The following is a 21027-nucleotide window of genomic DNA, read 5'->3' as shown; positions in this document are numbered from 1 at the left end:
TCTTTCCACACTGGACGGGGAGAGAGAGCGTACCGTCACAGTATAGTCAAAATGATGAGGAGAGGAGGGCAGAGAGAGGCTGAGAGTCCTCCATGTTTTATAATCTTATCAGGCATGTTTCTCCATGGCTTCATATGAAAACTTATCTCATACAGGGAATTTGATTGGGAACATCTGGGTCTTGTTTTGCCTCACTGTATGACTGTTTTCATTGTTCCTGGTTCCCCACCCTACTCCACATGGCCCAAGTGCATGACAGGAACCACTCCTGGTGGACCTTTTCTTCACGGCAAACCTCCTCCCCCTCGTTTTGTTGAAAGGACTATTTTCTACTCTTCTGTTCCTGGTTTCTTTTCATGTCTCCTGCAATAGACTCTTTCTGCCAAGTTTGATTTGAGGGAGTGAGGTAGCCTGGCAAGGCTCACATTTAATTTTCATAATATAATATTTTTGCAATCAGATCCATGGGATAGCGGTAGCCAGACTCTTATTAGCTTACGATAGCGGACCAGAAAATGGGTGATAAATGAGGAAATACTTCAAATCTGACCTAAAGTTTGATGTAATTTAGGTGATTTATTTTCCTCTTCTAAATGTGTGATGACTATGAAAGCCCAAAAAGTTATGAAATGTCAACAATATGACATTCTATGTCAATTCTGAGATAAAATTGAAAATCATTAGATACTAAGTCATAATAACAAGTAACAACGTTGAAATTATATGTCATAATTGACTTTTTAACTCATTATTTAAACTTTTTGACATAATTTTGACTTATGTAATAATTAAATTTTCATCTTTGAATGCGTGATGACGACAGAAGCCTATTTCTGGCACAAAGTGAAAAAAAAAAATCACACTTTGGTAAATCATAATTACGACATAAAAAGTCAAAATTATGAGGTCATAATTATGATGGAAAAATATGACATACTAAGTCAAAATTATGAGACAAAAGGTCAAAATGATGTGAAACCAAGTCAAAAAGTCAAAGATTTGTGTGATTATAGACATCTCATTTTTAATTGAGGAGTTCGCCAGCCCATCCAGTGCTGATGGTTAATGGTAAACAAACGTGGCTTGCTGTTCTCAATGGAGGCTCGAAGCTGAGGCTCAGCTTGAGCGCAGAGTTCAACCCCCCATTGTGGTACTACCTAGAGGGTGAATAAGAGAACTAGAGGAGGAGATGGGGAGGTGGAAGGATGCTGAAAGAATTGACACCAAGATGGTGCAATGAGAGCTGCTTATATAGGCTCGTAATGATGATTGACAGGACTGAATGATTATGCTCCTCCTGAACCTACTTTGGAACTTCATTTTTTTTTTTTTTTTTTGTCATACTTTCAACTTGTATCATAAAAGTGACTTTTTATCTCATAACTTTGACCTTTTATGGCATTATTATGACTTACTAAATAATTTTTTTGTAGAAACAGATTTCCATTTACAGAAATATCTAGCAGAAGTCCATCAGGACAGGGAGGCGGGTGAGTGGTTTGAGGATGATTATGCTTTCAAATGCAGCAGAATGTTTAAACTCAAGGACACCAGAGCCTGTGTGTTTTTAGTTTGTATTGCGTTCTGGCAGACAGCCCCTGCAATGTGTGTTGAGGTGAGCCGTGCTGCGCTGCTGTGGACCAGCAGGCCAAAGGCTGCAGGAGGAACAGGCTGAAGCTCAGCAGGACCCATATGGCCTTCTGGAGATGAGCCTCAGCTATGGGGCACAAGAGGAAAACATACACACAGGTGTGCTCCAATCTTATCATACCACAGAATCAACAAATCCAAAGGCAGGCTCATATGTACAAATATTTTCTCTACTTTATAAACACCCACTCATTCAAACACTGCCAAAGCTAAGAAAGAGTTCAGCTGATGTTTACTGCTGAGCTGAAACCGTTCAGCTTATTTGATTTAGATAAATCTAATGACCATGTGCGAGCTCATCTTTAATCGAAGATGAAGTTTCTTTCAGTTTTAAAGCAACTTCTCAGATCCAGCTTTTCCTCATTTATGTTCCTACTATATTTTAAACTATATATTAAATTACAACAGTGGTGCCCAATCCTGTTCCTGTAGATCTATCCTCCTACGAAGCTCTAATCAAACACAACTGAACCTGCTAAAGAAGTACTGTTTTCTTACTCAACATATTTCCTGTATTTGGCCCAAGAGTTCAACTATGTATGGAGACAGCAGGTGTGTGTAGAACTTAAAAATAAGTAAATAGAAATTAGCAGTGGTGTCAAAAGTATTCACATTCATTACTCAAGTAGAAGTATAGATACTACGGTTTAAAAAGACTTTTGTAGAAGTTGAAGTATCAACTCAAGCTTTTTACTCAAGTAAAAGTGTAAAAGTACTGGTTTCAAAACTACTTAAAGTATAAAAGTAAAAGTAATGTAAGGGAAAAAAATGCTATTAAGAACAAAAGCTTAGGCCATGCCACAGGGGCCTATTGTGCACTACCCCACTTCCTCAAAAAAACATTTTTCTAAAGGCTATAGGCCATTATGACTATAATGTTATATTAAAATATTCATGTTGAAAAATTTGGGATGCACTAGATTACCTGTTTCAGCCGCATATATGCCCATTGAAAATGAACGCACTTTAGTACAATGCAAATACATTAAAGAACTAGAGATATGATGACTAGTTGCCTATAAGTATTGTAATGGTGCAAAAAGTCAAACTTCAGAGGCATGTCATCATTAACCTTTAATGGAATGTATTTAATGTACATCCAAGCTTAGCTGCAGGAATCTGCGAGGGCAATGAACAAGAAAATTGGTGTACCCAGGGCAGGCTTAGTAACAATTACCCTTGTATGGTTGTCTATTTACAATAAACATTAGTGCTGTCAAAATGAATGATTAATCCAAGTGATTAATCAAAAAATAAAAATGAAAAATAATTCATAATCCTAATACCTTCTTGATCGATAGCTTCCTGTATTCGCAACATGGTTAGAGATTTGGACTTGTAACCAGAAGGTCGCAGGTTCGAGTCTCGGTGCTGGCAGGAGTTGTAGGTGGGAGGGAGTGAATGAACAGCACTCTCTTCCACCCTCAATACCCATAGCTGAAGTGCCCTTGAGCAAGGCACTGAACCCCCAGTTGCTCCCTGGGCGCTGGATATATAGCTGCCCACTGCTCCAGGTGTGTGTTCACGGTGTGTTCACTTCTCACTGCTGTGTGTGTGCACTTGGATGGGTTAAATGCAGAGCACCAATTCCGAGTATGGATTACCATACTTGGCAAATGTCACGACTTTCACATTGTCAATCGCGTTGTCAATCGCAAACGCTAATTTATTCAAACGTCTAGTTACCGGACTACCTACAGTAGCTTAATTTGCGGAGGATGAAGAGAAAGCACCCATTTGATAAATGAGCCAGTAGTTGAGAAATAATAACTTTTAAGTAGGGTCCGGTGCCATTTCGATACTTTTAAAATGGTACCGGTGCCTGAAACGATACTTAAAAAAAGAGCCACAAAAAAAAACTGGATTAACAATAAAGAACATTACAGATATTTAAAATAAATCCATAGCTTTCACCTTGGATGCTCTCATTTGCCAAGTTGTGCTTCCCTTACTCTAAGGCTAATAAATGTATTTCACAATCTGGGTCATTATTTAATACAAAAGCACACATAATGTTTCTACTGTATCTCTGTCAATCACTCTGATATTTAGGTTAAAATGAGTGCTGTCTGTCACTGTCTTTAAGCAGTTCTGCGAATGACTGTATGGTCATTCTTTATAAAGTAGCAACAATGTCGTTTGCAAAGTACAGTACTGTGCAAAAGTCTTAGGCACATTAGTATTTTTCACCCCCAAAAGGGGTTTAAGCCATTTATTTATATCTTTTGCTGTAGTGTGTCAGTAGGAAATATCAGTTTGCCATTAATTTTAATAATAATCTAGTGTGATTTTGAATGCACAAGCAGTCTGACAACGGCAAAATGAATGTTTGGAAATGTAAACTGATTTTCTACTGGCACACTACAGCAAAATATATAAATAACTGTCCGAACACCATTCTTTGGGGTGAAAACACTAACGTGCCTAAGACTTTTACACAGTAGTGTATGTATAAAGTACGTATGATTTAATTCAGTATATTTAAATAAGTACAATTGAAGTATGTGTTCGTTTATATGTGTTAAGGGCTAGATTGTCGCTGGAGGAAACAGTGGTGTGATGAGCGGTGACAAGCGAAAACTTTACAGAAACCGACTGCTTCCTCGTGACCTTTTGTAAACTGTATTTATGACAAAGAACTGCACAGATACAGATATTCTAACAATCTATCGATAAACACACACCTTGTGTCCTCTGTTTCTGTTTAAGTGCGCTCGCGCTGCTCCACCGCCGTCTGTGGATTGAAGAGCGCGCTGAAAGACGGAGAGTAGACCGGTCTGCCGCCTTTTTCATATGAAATTTAAGGGGACTGACTCTGAGGCGATCGCGAATTTGAGTACAGTTTATGGAGCTAAATGCTATAGCCCCTATAAAAAAGCCTAGCGACGCCCATGCTTCTTGTGTAGGCCTACATATCGGAGAACCAGGACAAACATTTCAATCGATCGCTCAGGCATTTAAGAGGCACCGAAATCTGTGTCCTTATTCGGTTCGGTGCATACCGGTTCCATACCCCAACCCTACTTTTAAGAAATATATTTTTTTGATATACGAACCCAACACTGGCTATGCCCTTACTGGAGTGTGATGTGATCTGTGTCATGTGCAGGTGCGATGGATCGCTTACAAACCAATAGGGTGTCGGAACGTTATATGTTTATACTTCTCATCCAACCACAATCAACTTCACTTCATGGCGCGATTTATCTGGATAGGTGTTTTTTTTTTTTTTTTTTGGAATGATGACAAGCCGGAATGAAAACAAGCCGAAATGAGTAACGAACCTATTTTTAAAATGTAAGGAGTAGAGAGGTACAGATAATTGCGTGAAAATGTAAGGAGTAGAAGTAAAAAGTCGGCTGAAAAATAATTACTCAAGTAAAGTATAGATACCCAAAATTTCTACTTAAGTAATGTAACGAAGTATTTGTACTTCGTTACTTGACACCTCTGGAAATTAGAAAGAGTAAATGTATATGACGTGCATACATGAACAGATGTATCCTGTTACTGACAGATATTTAATATTAATGTATTTAGAGAGCATAAAAAGGTAGAACTCCAAAAAACAGGACAAGACACACCTGGATTAAAATGTGCATAAAGAAATATTAGAGAGTGTGTATACATACATACATACATACATACATACATACATACATACACACACACAAAATTATAAACGCAACACTTTTATTTTTGCCCCCATTTTTCATGAGCTGAACTCAAAGATCTAAGACTTTTTCTGTGGACACAAAAGGCCTATTTCTCTCAAATATTGTTTGCAAATCTGTCTTAATCTGTGTTAGTTAGAACTTCTCCTTTGCCGCGATAATCCATCCACCTCACAGGTGTGGCATATCAAGATGCTGATTAGACAGCATGATTAATGCACAGGTGTGCCTTAGGCTGGCCACAATAAAAGGCCACTCTAAAATGTGCAGTTTTACTGTATTGGGGGGTCCGAAAACCAGTCAGTATCTGGTGTGACCACCATTTGCCTCACGCAGTGCAACACATCTCCTTCACATAGAGTTGATCAGGTTGTTGATTGTGGCCTGTGGGATGTTGGTCCACTCCTCTTCAATGGCTGTGCGAAGTTGCAGGATATTGGCAGCAACTGGAACACGCTGTCGTATACGCCGATCCAGAGCATCCCAAACATGCTCAGTGTGTGACATGTCCGGTTATAATGCTGGCCATGCAAGAACTGAGGTGTTTTCAGCTTCCAGGAATTGTGTACAGATCCTTGTAAAATGGGGCTATGCATTATCATGCTGCAACATGAGGTGATGGTCGTGGATGTATGGCACAACAATGGGCCTCAGGATCTCGTCACTGTATCTCTGTGCATTCAAAATGCCATCAATAAAATGCACCTGTGTTTGTTGTCCATAACATAACCCCACCACCACCATGGGCCACTCGATCTACAACGTTGACATCAGCAAACCGCTCACCCACACAACTCCATACACACTGTCTGCCATCTGCCCTGTACAGTGAAAACCGGGATTCATCTGTGTAGAAAACACCTCTCCAAAGTGCCAGACGCCATCGAATGTGAGCATTTGCCCACTCAAGTCAGTAATGACGACAAACTGCAGTCAGGTCGAGACCCCGATGAGGATGACGAGCTTCCCTGAGATGGTTTCTGACAGTTTGTGCAGAAATTCTTTGGTTATGCACACCGATTGTTGCAGCAGCTGTCCTGTGAGGTGGATGGATTATCTCGACAAAGGAGAAGTGCTCACTAACAGATTTAGACAGATTTGTGAACAATATTTGAAAGAAATAGGCCTTTTGTGAACATAGAAAAAGTCTTAGATCTTTGAGCTCAGCTCATGAAAAAAGGGGGCAAAAACAAAAGTGTTGCGTTTATACAGGGCCGGCGCTCCGCACACGCACATCACGCACTGCGCGTAGGGCACGAAGTGCTTGGGGGGGCACCAAAAAATCTGGGTCGTGAAAAAAATCATCACAATAGGCTACTAGTATAAATAACAAATAAAATATTTCTAAAAGCATGTTAATATACAAAAGCAATACAAAAGTAATATAGGCCTAGACCAAATTAGTCGAGAAAAAGGTGAATCTCTGTGCCAGTCTCCCTCTGGTGCCCCCCCTTCCCCACCTCCCAGTGGTCTGTTCGATTATGCCTCAAAAAAATGTCAAATTTGGCAGACACCGACCTCAGACATGGCCTCGAAAAGGCACCAAGAGTCGGGGGGAAAAAAAAGAAGAGACAGCGGGATGATGCTCGCGCGTCGCTTGCAGGTAAGACAATGTTTTAAATAAAAATGTTTGTTTTGTAGCCCTTGCGTGTAGTATGCATGTCCAGGGGCGTCGGCGCGTCCGCGTCGCTAGTAGTGCAAAAGATCCGGGGCTTTTAGCCCTGCATGTTGAGTCTTTTATTTTAACGGGGGTCCGGGGAAATTGTGAAACTTGAGCTAAAAAAGATGCAGTTTGTTTGAGAAGGAAAGGAATGCCAATCGTTGGGGTCCTCATCGTCATATTTGAATGACAATAAAGCAAATTTTCCCCGTACGGTACGTTACAGATGTGTCACGTGTGCATATAGCTATTAGTGCAGAACGTTCCCTATTGTAATTTCTTCGCTTCAATACAATGTCTATCTGCCTCAGTCTGAACTTTAGAAAAACCCTGCAACTGAACGTGATGTGATTTTGCCAAATTAGACCGCTTAGATAAAGATTTTTCGTTGTTGTACTATGGCATGCGGTCATTTTCAAGAGGTTCGGCCAAGGGCGACATCTGTTGGTGAAACTGCAATTAGAAAAAAAAAACACAATCTCAGTGTTTGTATATTTTCATATTCACAGAGTTATCAAATTATTAGGGCTGGGAAAAGATTAATCTCGATTAATCGCATCCAAAATAAAAGTTTGTGTCTACATGATATATGTGTGTGTACTGTGTATAATTGCATGGTTATTTGCAGTTTAAAATGTGCACTTTAAAATTCATACTTCATAAAATTCATACACTTATACTGTTATTTGCACTAAACTTTTTTTTGCACTTTTTAACTTTCTGTGTGTTACATTGTTCAGTTCCAATTATTCATTTGCAGCAGTTATTTTGGAAGTAAAGAGAACCTAACTAAGAAAATCTGAATGGTAGTTATTTCTTTGGTTGGTGGGTGGGTGGTTGGTTGGGGAGGGGAGGGGGGGCCCACCGCCAAGCATTTGTGCTTAGGGCACCCAAATGGCTAGCGCCGGCCCTGCGTTTATAATTTTGTTCAGTGTACTTGTACAATGGCACCAATAAAGAAAAGGCTCACTTCGAAGTGGTACCACCCCCACACCACTAGATGTCAGTACAAGTACAAACAACCGTTTCATTCTGCCATTCAAACTACTTACAGTACACCTTGCACTGTGGAATTGATGTATGGTATCCTAGCAGTGCAGTAATGGCCATGAAGATCATGGGCCAAAATACACAACTCTCTCGCCAGTCAATGTATGAAAACTGAGTGCTGAGGGAGGCACACAAGACTCTAAATGATACAACACACAATCCGATCCTAGAATGTGAAATGTTGCCAGGAAGCCGGTTTAGTAATTCATTCATCTGCAATAAAGCTATTAAATACCATTAACTAAGAGACTTAACAAAAGGTCTTTAAGATTTTTGTGACAACACTTTTGTGTTAATTGTGAGTTATGTGATGCAAGGGCCTCTTCTAAGCCCAAGATAAATTTCTCCCTAGAGACAATAAAATACTTTACCTTAAATGAAGAGCCTATCCCAACAACTACTACATGTGTACTAACATGACATGAACCCTTCTAGATTTTCAGTACTTCTAAATATCTGTTCAGTACTCCCTATGTAACAGATTACACAATTTTGTATTTGATGCTTTGAATTAAGTGATATATATAAAAACTTGGCTGCCAGATTATGGGATATCAAATTAAATTCATATTTGAAAAGTTTTCCTTAACATTACGCCATTCCAGAGCATCAGAGTTCCAGAAAATGATGAATGACTGGATACACTGGGCCTCAGATAGCACTGTGAAGCAGTATTAGTGATGGTGTGGATTTAGTGTGCTTTCAGCTCTGGCATTTATCAGATCTGGAACAGTCTTGCACACTAGTCACATGTACACACACTCAAGAGCACAAGTGTGGGTATAGAGACAAGCCTAACATAACTATTTGAATTAAAAAAAAAAAAAAAAAAAAAAAGTATCACCAATTATATTTCAGAGCACCTGCATTTGCAACAAAACACCCTTCTAGTCTTTTTTTTTTTTACTTCATGTGTTTCAACAAAAGACAAGATTCGCTGTAGTTGTAAATAACCTTTTATTTGAAACCAAGGTGTTTGCTAGTCTGTCGACTTAGCTGCTGCTCTGTTTGGCAGCCAGTCTCTTGTCTCTCTCCTCAGCAATGGTCAGGCGGATACCCTTTCCACGAGGCAGGGACACCCATGGCTTATTGCCCTGATGACAAAGACATAGTATTAGCACTACTATTAACTTAAAATACTCTAAAATCAGATATTTTTCTAAATCTACAAAAGTGACTTATTTATAAAAAAAAAAAAAAAAAAAAAACAACAAAAAACTTTTTTCAGGATGCAATTTACGCAGGACTTCCAAAATTTCAATATTTTCATGAGACAGAAAAGCAAATTTGTAGAACCGTGCAGCCCAATGAGTGGAAAGTTCACAAAGTCACAAGTCTTAATTTTGAGCATATAATAAATCACAGTTAACTGCTTGCTAACAGCCCATATTAAACAACAGAATTTTTAATCTTAAATGTGCTCACCTTGCCGATGACGAAGATGTTGGAGAGCCTGGTGGCAAAGCTGTTGCCAGTGCTGTCTTTAACATGCACCACATCAAAAGATCCAGGATGCTTCTCTCTATTGGTGATCACACCAATACGCCCCAAGTTAGCACCTCCGGTCACCATGCACATGTTGCCTATTGACACAGAAAGAAAAGTCAGTAAGTGATGTGCAACTCAAAACAAAAGAAAAATACGACAGTCTTAAGACAATATGCTCACCAACCTGTCTCAAATTTGATGAAATCTGTAATTTTGCCAGTGTCCAGGTCAATGCGGACGGTGTCGTTGACCTTGATCATAGGATCAGGGTAACGGATGGTGCGGGCGTCATGGGTCACCAGATGTGGGATTCCCTTTGTGCCGATGAGGATTTTCCTCACCTTGCACAATTTGTACTAAAACAGGACAAAAGGATTAGCTCAAAAATCTGCAGTCTCAAATTAAACTGATGTAATCCTGTCATACCATCCATTATTTTACAAGAACATTAAGCTCACCTTGGCCTCCTCGTTTGTGATGCGGTGAACTGTGAAGCGCCCCTTGACATCATAGATCAGTCTGAAGTTCTCACTGGTCTTCTCAATGCTAACCACATCTGAAAGAATGACAGCACAACATTTCATTAACACCTGACCATCAGATCACCACCACAGCTTATGTTTTATAACATCCTGATAAACAGCCTGCCGCATCCCCTGAGGTGGAAAATCAGTCACAGCAGATTAATATCATGTTGGGACCTACTAGGCAAGTATGGGTGCACAGTGGAAACGCTATGAGGAGGAGAGTGTTATAACAACACTCAGGGATTAGACACTCAATGAGTCGATTGCGGTTCAACCATCTGGTAAGATTCAGCTCGCACGCTCGATTGTGAGCGCCAGTGCAGAGACTCGGAAAGACTAGATTGTCTTATTGTATTGAGTGCAATATACTCGGCAGACAACCATATGACTGATATTTAAGAGTGTGACTAAATAAACCACACATTTCTAATCATAATGAAATGCGAGATGAAGCAGAACTTTTACATTTCAGATATTAAAAAATATGGTATTCTTAGACTTGAACATACAAGATTCCACATCCAAATTAAACATCAACCCAATGCCTCAATACTGAGACACTGCTATATGCCAAAGGCCTAAACATGTACATAGGACTGAAGCTGAAGTTGTTCAATTAGCTGAGACTGAAAGTCAAAACATGTTAAACAAGCTGAAGAGCAACAAAGTTGTCTGTGAAGCATCTCAGTATTATGCAGCTGCGGCTCTTGGGATGCTGAAGTACTGAAGGACTTGAATGGCACATTCAGACATCACTGATTAAAGGTTCAGATATACAGTTTCATCATACAAAATGCTATTCTTGAATATTTTGCTCTAAAACATGCCCACATGCTCCTGATAATGTGTTTCCTATTAATTATTAGCCCACCAGTCTAATCAGTTTCACCACAAAATATCTCTTACACTTCTCAAAATGTCTTTAACACAGTTTGGAAGCATTGCTATAGCTATAATTATCTACATTTAGAGCCAAATCTGAAACCGTGGTATGGCTTACTGCACTTATCAAATCGCTAAAGACTGCAATTTGAAATTTAGTATACAGTCTAATGTGCTGTGTGTTTCACAATGAAGCGTGGCACTGCGTTCAGTCACATGCACCCAGCATCACGGGTCACAGTACATGCAGCAAGCACTCTCTGCACATGTTGTCAGTTTAACATACATTTAGGAAAGTAATGTGCAGCACCAAAATTTTGTGGACAGCTGATTGCAATATTTCACTGGATTTGTAATAAGAAACACTCAAACTTAAAGGTCTCCCTGCAGATTTCCACTTGCATTTGAAGACCGCTGCTGTCATCTTACTGTAAAACTAGAGTTTCATACAGTCTAGCTGCATTACAATACTAATGTAACAATCTTGCTTTAATGTGTAGGTTTGTAGATGACTGCTAAAACACCAGTCCAGTGAATGTATCCAAACGTTTCACCGGAGACGAGTGCAGCAGGACTCACCCATGAAGCCAGTGGGGTAGGTGACATCAGTGCGGACCTTGCCATCGATCTTGATGAACCTCTGCATGCAGATCTTCTTGACCTCATCTCCGGTCAGAGCGTACTTGAGACGGTTCCTCAGGAAGATGATGAGGGGCAGGCACTCCCTCAGTTTGTGGGGACCGGTGGAGGGACGAGGAGCCTATAGAAATCAAACAAAAAAAAATCAATTCACTTCCATACAACATCACGTTACTTAGTTTAGTTCATTGTTTAAACAATTGTTGTTAGCAGAGATAACTCCGTTAAGGCACATGTCACTTTTCATTGAACAGGTCAACATGGTTTCTTACAAACCCTTGACAGGTGTACTAACAAGTGTCCATGATTCTACAGAGGTTTCTCAAAAGTGTGGTTAATTTCTTAAAATCTAAAACTCTAACAAATACAAAATCACTGAGGGCAGCTTTAAGAAAGTAAAGGTCCACTTACAAACACTCCAGTGAGTTTGTCCAGCATCCAGTGTTTAGGAGCTGCGACACGCTTCAGATGCTTCTTCGGTCCTCGGGCCTGAATAAGAATAGAAACAGTTCAATTCGATAACAGAACACAGTCGCGTGCAGCCGCAACGTGTACAAATACACTACAGTATTCTGCACCAAGTAACGTTAACGTTACACCATCTCGGCCAAGCGAGGCCTTCAGATTCGGTCGTGTTATTTAAATACACACAACACGAAACGCGCTATTTAAACAACGTAAGCTTAATATCAATTCCACTTCATATTTTTTGTATTAAAACTACAAAACCACTTCAAAAACTTACATTACACCATCAACACCCAGCGAGTCCCCTTTACCGCAAAGCGCTTGAGCTAAGCGTGTTCCGTTAACCTTTAAAACATTACATCTGCGCTTTTTCGCGACAATTTGTGTGTTGTTCATCTTTAACGGGGCACAAGAGCATTATTTGAAACACTAATGGAAGACTTTGCTCTTTAAAACGTCGATGATTGTGGATTATTTTGGGAGGCTATCACTACTGAAATGCACTCACCATGTTTGAGTCTGCGGAAAAGGACCAGCCACTTCCTGTCAGCGGAAGATAAGCTCGACTACCGGCGCCGACGAGGGACAATCGACGCTACTGCTATCAGCCGTGCGAGCGTCTGCCATCAAGTGGTCACACCTCAAAACATCGCCTGAGATCCTTCTGTGCTCTTTTACTGGATGTCTTCAGCCTTCTAAGATTTCTTTGAACGTGTGAGTTTCTTCATGCACGAGACCTTTTGGGTGCGAGCAGTGTCATATTGCCACATTAGTATTTAGCCTGTTGAAAAAAGTTCAGCTTACAGTTTTAAAGATATTCAAATCATAGTTTGTATTCTTTTATGACAATGTCAGGGTTTTTCCGCGCGCGCACTCTCCGTCTTCAGTTCTGTCTTTGCTCTCTCCCTCAACTGATCCTAAAGGACGGGAGACCGAATCCATGTTTCACGTGCTGCATTCGGAGAATATTTTTGCTGAATTACCGCTGGGTGTGAATTGCAGTCAAAAAAAAAAAAGTTGCCTTATCTTCTCTTACAACTTGTGACAAGCATTCCGCACGTGCAGCTGAGATAACTTTAAATAAACGCAAAAAAAAAAAAAAAAAAAAAAAATCTATCCAGTTATGAAGTGTTTTTTGTGTGTGCGTGTGTTGACAAATCTTTCGCGATGTCCTAAAAGCCAGGATTCCCACATAACACGTCCGCTAAAGTCCGATTCGCGACCTAATGACTCATTCGAGCTATTCATTATAATGAATGGTTAAAGCAGTTGGTCTGCCCGTCAGTGTCTGAATCGGTGTATAACAAATCATTACTTCTTAGAAGAACATACACATCTGAAATGAGAAAGTATGTGTGCTTACCCCATTTAGCAAGAGTGTTTAGTAAAATTTAGCCTTAATAATCCACAGTATGTATAGGCCTATGGCAATGTGTAGTAAATTACCTTTAAAATCATTTAGTTTAAAGGTAGACTGGAGTGAGATGAAACTAGATCAAAGCACAAAGCAAGCTGTTGCTAGCTGGCTGCTAATTTTATTAAATTTTATATGGTAAAAAATTACACTATTACACCTTTTAACGCTATGTTTTTAATGCTACTTTTTAATTGATATGATTATACTAAAATAATTATCAGGTCTATCAAAAAAGGATTTTATCTTTCAAAACTATGAAAGCCAGTCGTGGAAAAATCACAGCTTGTTTTGCAAAGAGGGCAAGAAAGGATGACAGAGTGACAGGTAATATCTGTGTCTGATAATTGCATAATTAGTAAACAGATAAATTGTGATACCTTTGACATTTCAAATATACTTTGGTATCGATGATGTTTACATGTAAATAAGTTGTAATCGCTTTCTTTTACTATCTAGCCTGACAGTGATCATTTTTTCATGAATAAATAGGATAAGAAAAAAAATCACAAACTGTTTCTTTGTATTTATTTTAAATGTAACATTTATTGTCAATATTGGGCTTGCGGATCATGTGGGTACTAGGGTACTCTTTGCTGTGTGTGGATGACCATGTCGGTCAGCCACCACTGAAGACCAATTTTGACCCAGGAAAAACCCTGAATGTCACAATTTTTTAACTCATTTTATTACTAAGGTGCTATGCATGAAAAACTGAAAATTATTAGGAAATTACAGCTACTTATTCTGTCCCCTTTCTGTAATCAAAATGTTTCAAATTAAACATGTTTGTCAATATTATTTGCTATTAAATATATTTGATAATTTTTTCATGTGCCCTAAAATTTCCCTTATTTCAGTCAGTTCCTTGAATGGCATGAATGACGGAATTTGCAATGGATTTAATAAATTATATAATGTTTTGTAGTATTAGGTTTGGCTTCATTTTCATCAAAACCAAGAACCAACATGTTTTTTTTTTTTAAAGTTGATGTACTTGTTTGCCAAGGGGAAAACAGTGTCTGTAGTTCAGATAAGGGGGAAGTCCATTTAAAAACAAATTATCTTTCATTGTTTAAGATAGGTAATTTCAGGTTGTGAACCAGGGTTGTGTTATTAAGCAGATCTAGGGCCGGTCATCCACTGGTCACCAGACAAACCTGAACCGCCTTATCTAGCCTGTTCTGGCATGCTATTATCTTGCATGTTTGAGTCTAATTAAATGTGCATTTATATCTTGAGTAACGCATTCCAAGAATAGGTTTAATATTAAATTGAAAATGAACTGATCTGAAGATATTTCTACATTAGCTAGACGGGATGGTGTAGTAAATGCAGTTGGACACTAGATGGCAGTACTAACCAGTTAGTCATCTCTCGCTGTCTTACGTAGGGTCTGACTGTAACTGATCACTGCTTACAATTAGATGATTTAAACAAAAAAAATCATTTTTTACCGGATTTAGATTTTCCAGCAACAGGTTTATACACCCCCAGATAATATTAGCATATTTGTTAACAATTTGAAAATATATTTTAATAGTAAATAGGCTACTTAGCTTTTGTATTGAGATATTGCATTTGTTTGGTCAGCACTTGTTCACCTGAAACCATCAAGGTTTAATTTCCTGTTTTTCATTCAGTTAAAATGTTTTTATTGGAAAGAAAAAGACAAAGACTTGTGCTTTGTAATTTTATTTTCTCACATTCAGGAAAAAAACTGAAAAGTAAACACTTAAATATAATAGGTAATAACTCTCTTATGTAGAAAAATAAATGGATGGAAGAAAAGTGCTAAACAAAAAATCTTTGATTAAGTTTCAGTAAGTCACAAATTTCAAAAACAGTAAATTAAAAAAAAAAAAAAAAAAAGACAGAACATCTGAAAGACCTCTTTCAATGGGTAAACTGAATGCATTTTAAGCATGTAAAATGTCTAACATATTTCTGGATTTTAGAGAAGACCAGCAAAGATCTACATTACAATTAACTTGTTTTATTCGTACAGCCTACAAGACCCAAAAACAAAAAGGGAGAACAGAACTGAATTAGTACATTTAAATTTAGAGGGGGGAAAAAAGATAGTAGGCATTACTCTTTTTTTAATTAACATTGACATTTAAGTGCATGAACCAATTATCTCTAGAAAAATCAACAACCTAACATATAAAAATAAGGCTATCAGACCACACAGCCTGAATCGTGGGGTAAACAGACACGTCTCATTAATATATTTAACCATGGAAAACCTTCGGCCAGGTCGAGTTCCTCTGTGACCAGCGAAGCTTGCGATGACACGGCTTCTCGAGGGAATCTCTTGAATGATGGAGGGGCTCCGCTGAGCGCACCAATTTCACAACCACCTTCCATTACACACTTGAAACACCATCCGTCTGTTAGTCCAAATAGGGGCTGAAAGTCAGAGCAACCGGCAGCCAGCAGGCAAGGGTAGCCGAAAGCCTTTATCTACTAACCATATTTGCTGTATATCTCTTCTTCCACCAACCTCACAGTGAGGTGACTTTTCAAATCCATTCCACATATCATGATGTGGATTTTATAAGGGTGTGAATGAGATTTGGAAATATAGACACTTTTAAGGCAGGGGGAAAGGATGGTCATTTAAGTCTGTGGCTTAGTCCTCTGACTTCTGAAATTCTTCCTCCACAAACAGAAGTCTATAGCTCACATAACATTAGTCTGCCCTCCAAAACTGTAAATAACAGCTCTTGACAGTTCATATCTGACAGTTACATTTTCTCTTCGTAAGCGTATTTAATTGCCATTATTTGGACACCTTGATTTCGAAGACCGAGGGAGATTTGGTAGCACCTGAGAGGGTCAGCAGCCAGCCGGCACATCCGCAATGAAGTCAAACTCGTTCTGACCCAGCCATAGCTCTGGAAGCTCATTGGCACGGTCCAAACCCAGCTCCACCACTAGTGACATCAGAACTTCCTCATCGACCGGATCAGAATCAATGATCCCAGGTGCCTGTGAAGCCCCAGGGGTGGGGATCTGTCCTGGGCCCATGGTGGCTCCGTACCCTCTACTGGGTCCGGTTGTGGCTGCAGAGGACAGATTCTGATAGTGGCTGTTGAGTTTCTGGAGCTGCATTGAGGCTATGAGATGCTGGCCGGACTGCAGGCAGAAAGGCTGGGGTTTTCCCAACACGGGGGAGCTGGGATGGAGGGCAGCGGAGGGGAACTGAGGGCTCGTCTTGCCTGAACCAGAGTAGTGCAGGAGAGAGAGAGAGTCACGATCCTTCATGGTGGCACTAGAACGCAGGAGGCTCATTAGATGGACACACCTGAAGGAAAAGAAGACGATAACATGAATGTCTCTTCAAAACATCTTTTGTGTTCCACAGCAGAACGTTTGGAATGATGGAATACACTACATGACTTTTAGAATCGGAACAGATTTTCAAATATTATGCATCATGCATTTCATTAAATGTTTCCAGAGAAGAACTAGACATCACATACGACCGAGGCTTTCAAGTCATTGTGAACACAACAAACTCATACAGAAATGTGTGCCTCATTGCAAAGAGTCGGATGACAAATGGAAACAATGTATTTTTTAATCAGCTCAAATGATAAAACATGTTTGATATCCTCAGAGTCTAAGGATTCACAGTCTGAAGCTAATAAAACATCTGTGTCCATCATTCACTACACAATTTACTTTGAAGTCTGTCAACATGCATTGACTCCTTCAAACTGCAAATCTAAGGCAAAAAAATCTGTAGTGTATTCCAGCCTTAAATGATTAAGATTTCTGGGTGAACTGAGATCACAAGGCAAGAGTTTATCAATGGATCAGAAGGGCAGCAAGTCATATGACGTTCCAAGACTATTTGTATAGATGAGCCATTCATAATCCCTCAGATGCGGGGTTAATTATGGAGTACGTGACAGCGTCCTGTGACTCCATATCCTCCTGCGTCTCACATGTGTTCGCACACACGGAAGACAAGTAATGAGGCGCTTAATCATATGTGCTGCTCCACTCTCCTCAATCCCCACTTAAAGCCATTCTTTCTGGGGGAAGGCATAATTGCTGAAAGCTGGCATGCAGCTGCAATGGACCTCCAGCAACGAGCAGCACACAGGCTCATCTCAGACGCTGACAGCTGTAGGGCATTCATCTCGAGATCTTTGTGTTTAGCTCATTGTATTCATTATTCATGGCATGGAAGCAGTCACATAAAACACGATGAGCTCTACAACTTAATTAGACCAAGATAAATGTAAAAAACGAACTTTGTGGTTATCTGCAAAGCCCAACTTTAAAATTGGACTCTTCAAAATGTCCTGTGAAAAAGCATAATGTTGATCTAGTTACATTAAATATTATTTTAAAAGTTGCCATTAAAAATCGATAACCTTTTTTATTGTCACAATCTGCGTGGTGCAGAACAGATAACTTCTCATTTCCTACTATCACTAGTCAGGGAGATGTTATGGGTTAGTGGTGTCAGTTAAACAGTCAATTATGACACAAACAAGATGAAAACATTAGTTGGTGACACTCAACTAACTGATTTAAACACAGCTGAATTACAACCACTGACTGGATTAGACCCAAAACAGAGCGATAAACGTGTTGCGTAATAAATATCCATATTTATTATTCGAGAGAGGATGTGGAATATGTAGTAAATTCTATGAACAAAAATAATAAAAACTGTTTTATCATCATTCTGTATAATTATTTTCTTGCGTCATTTAAACAACAGTAAAATTGTTTTAACAATATAGTTTAAGAATTATATAAATGTTGGAATTTACAGAATGAAAATGTATGAAAGTTAAAAAAAAAAAACAGTAAATGAACAAATGAAATTGTTTCTGTGATAACTTACCTTTATAGGAGAAGCGGTCAACTTGGGTTCGTGTTGCGAATCCAGAATGACTAAAGAACAAGACTTTTTTAATATAATTTATAGAAATGACTATATGCGTTGAGAATGTACTGCGTGAAAATAAAGCCCTTGAAATAGGGTGCTGTTGTATTTGGCAAAGACAGACACGCAGTCGACTCTGGACGTGAAGTTACAGAAATGTTTCCCGTCCTGCTGCAGGAGAGAGAGCACCCTCAATGAACTGTTACTGAATCAAAGGCATTAGCCTAAGTACACACACTCGACGCTCTCAAGAGGGATCCGAGTCCGCTCCAAAACATGGCAGGGATCATCTGCGAAACTGGACTGTGTCAAATCGAGGACAATTTAAAATTACAGCATATGAAGGATTACTTGAATTAATGTTCTGTCATCATTTACCAGCCAAAGCCATATTTTTTCTTATTTGGGATACAAAAGTTAAAACTGTAACGTAACTGGCACCATACAACTATAAAAAGTAGCCCACATTAATCCTGTGCTATTGTCTTTTGAGGCAATGTAATGTTAAATCTTTTCCTGAGACAAATATTTAATTTGAATTAACATAATAACATACATTTTGCTTTAAGGTTTTAATGGAAACTGTGAAATGTGTTTTTAATGTCGTCGAAGTCTTGAGTATATCCATAGCATATAAATTAATTTGGGATCCGTGTGCCGGAGTGGAGTTTACTCCGTGTGTTTTGTTCACTCTTACGAAGCGCGCGGACAGAGATCACGCTCACTATTCTGCCACACACCTCAATCACTTTTGCCATAATTGCTCACTTAATAATTAGATTCATAGACAGACCACAGACAATAAAAATAACGCTATATCGAGACAATTAGTCCTGGCTGAGTGTATATGTATATACATATATGTATATGCAGCAAAGTACTGCTGCAAAATCTATAACGAAGGGACAAAATTAGTTTTTTTCACGTGTCATTCTTCACTGAATCAGAAATTAATCTGAACCGCATTAATTAGAAAACCTGTTTCGACCGAAACCGGCGCAAACTACGTCTAACAAGACTTGAGCTGCTCGTCTCGATATTGATTAAAAACGAGATGCAGCCAAACGGTTGCTTTCTTTTCCGTTTTAACGGGTTTAAAGGCCGCATCTGTCGTCATTCATGAAGACACTTCACATGTAGATTAGGAGGGAAGTGACGGGTAAAGAGCAGGGCTTTGCTTTACTCCTGTGGGAAACGTTATGCAAATGAAGACAAACGGTTTTGACATGCCCTTTGTTTGGTCACAACTCAAGAACTAATGTCATAAAGGACACTTTTGTACAGAATAATGGCTCACAGTCCTCAAATCCTTCATTTCAGTCCTGTGCTGCTGACAAAAACTCTGTATAATTTCTGTCAAACGATTAATCGCATCCAAAATAAAAGTTTTGTTTACATAATAGGCCTATATGTGCGTGTACTGTGTATATTATGTATATATAAATACACACACATGCATGTATATATTTAAGAAAAATGTTGTTTATACGTTCAGAACATTTAAATGTAATATCAGTTATATTAATAAAAATATATACATGGAAATATTTTCAAAATATATACTGTATGTGTATTTATATAGACATAATAAATATACACAGTATACACACATATAATATGTAAAAAAAAATAACTTTTTGGATGCGATTAATCGTGATTAATAATTTGACAGCACTAGTATAAATCTGTTTGTAATCAATGGAGTGAATAGAAGATCAGTCAGACTGAAAGGTTGAACACGTCGCAAGGGAAGACAGACAAACACTTTGCATAAAATTCGTTGGGATGTCAAACATCAGGTGCCAGTAGAAACGTTTACTAGTCCAGGTACAAGATGATCAACAACTTTGCGGTTTATAAGTCATGACAAAGAAGCTTGAAGGGGGAAAATAGACTTTGAGTCTACATGACTAAATGTCAAAAAATGTCAAGGTTATATTTAGTTTTTCAGACATTATTTAATTTTTATTTTATTTTACAGGGAATGATATTTACCCCCCCCCCCCCCATTTTTTTCAAAACATGTTATGAATTTTATTTAAAAAATTAAAACATCATTGTAAGATAGCTGTATTCCAGTCATTTTGTATATTGCATTTTAATGCATTTGAATAACCTAATCGATCTGGACAGAAAAGTAAATAAATAAAATTGGTATCATGTTATTTTGACTCAAAATACAGCTGCAAGTATTCAATATGTATATTTTACACTATTAAAGCTTGAAATGAAACAGTATACTAGAGTGTCACGTTTCACCCTCCAAAAATAAATGTATTCAATTCCTTATTTATTTAGTCTTTCAAAAGCAACCTGCTGCAGAAAACAGAGGAAAAATCAAAAGCAGGATCATGAAGTATTGAGTAGACTGTTTGCTTCTTCACGCATTAGGGTTTTAATAGGGCAAGCCCCTGAAAATCAGTCCCGTCTCGGTTTAATTCTGCAAGTTTTACAGCGCTCTTTTGGTAGCATGGATCAGTTTATTGGGCTAAAATGCAATAAGCCCAATCTTTCAAAGCTAATAAAGGACTTAATGAATCACACTTGGTGTGCCATTCAGAGAAACCTCTGCAACCAAAAAAATCCATAAAGAACAGGACTTCCACATGTGGCAGCCCCCAGGGAAACACAAGGACAACACTCACTGAAAGAAAAAGCCACAC

General features: G+C 38.7%; 2 protein-coding genes across 2 annotated transcripts; both read right to left on the bottom strand.

Moving 5' to 3' along the window:
- Window positions 1–8974: 8974 nt before the first annotated feature.
- On the bottom strand, window positions 8975–13126 carry LOC109094323 (40S ribosomal protein S4, X isoform). Its single transcript, XM_042728281.1, has 7 exons — window positions 12547–13126; window positions 11982–12059; window positions 11511–11691; window positions 9981–10078; window positions 9707–9878; window positions 9460–9617; window positions 8975–9128 (listed from the first exon to the last, which is right to left on the bottom strand). Exons 1-7 carry the CDS (start codon window positions 12547–12549, stop codon window positions 9027–9029), a joined length of 792 nt encoding a protein of 263 aa, XP_042584215.1. The 5' UTR covers window positions 12550–13126; the 3' UTR covers window positions 8975–9026.
- Window positions 13127–15576: 2450 nt separating this feature from the next.
- On the bottom strand, window positions 15577–18586 carry LOC109094322 (cbp/p300-interacting transactivator 1). The gene is made up of 2 exons (XM_019108056.2): window positions 18323–18586; window positions 15577–16762 (listed from the first exon to the last, which is right to left on the bottom strand). Exon 2 carries the CDS (start codon window positions 16747–16749, stop codon window positions 16294–16296), a length of 456 nt encoding a protein of 151 aa, XP_018963601.1. The 5' UTR covers window positions 16750–16762; window positions 18323–18586; the 3' UTR covers window positions 15577–16293.
- Window positions 18587–21027: the final 2441 nt, after the last annotated feature.

This window comes from Cyprinus carpio, chromosome B7 (genome assembly GCF_018340385.1).
Source record: "Cyprinus carpio isolate SPL01 chromosome B7, ASM1834038v1, whole genome shotgun sequence".
NCBI lineage: Eukaryota > Metazoa > Chordata > Actinopteri > Cypriniformes > Cyprinidae > Cyprinus > Cyprinus carpio.
Note: the sequence above shows the minus strand (reverse complement) of the source record. Positions and strands in the feature narration are given on the sequence as shown.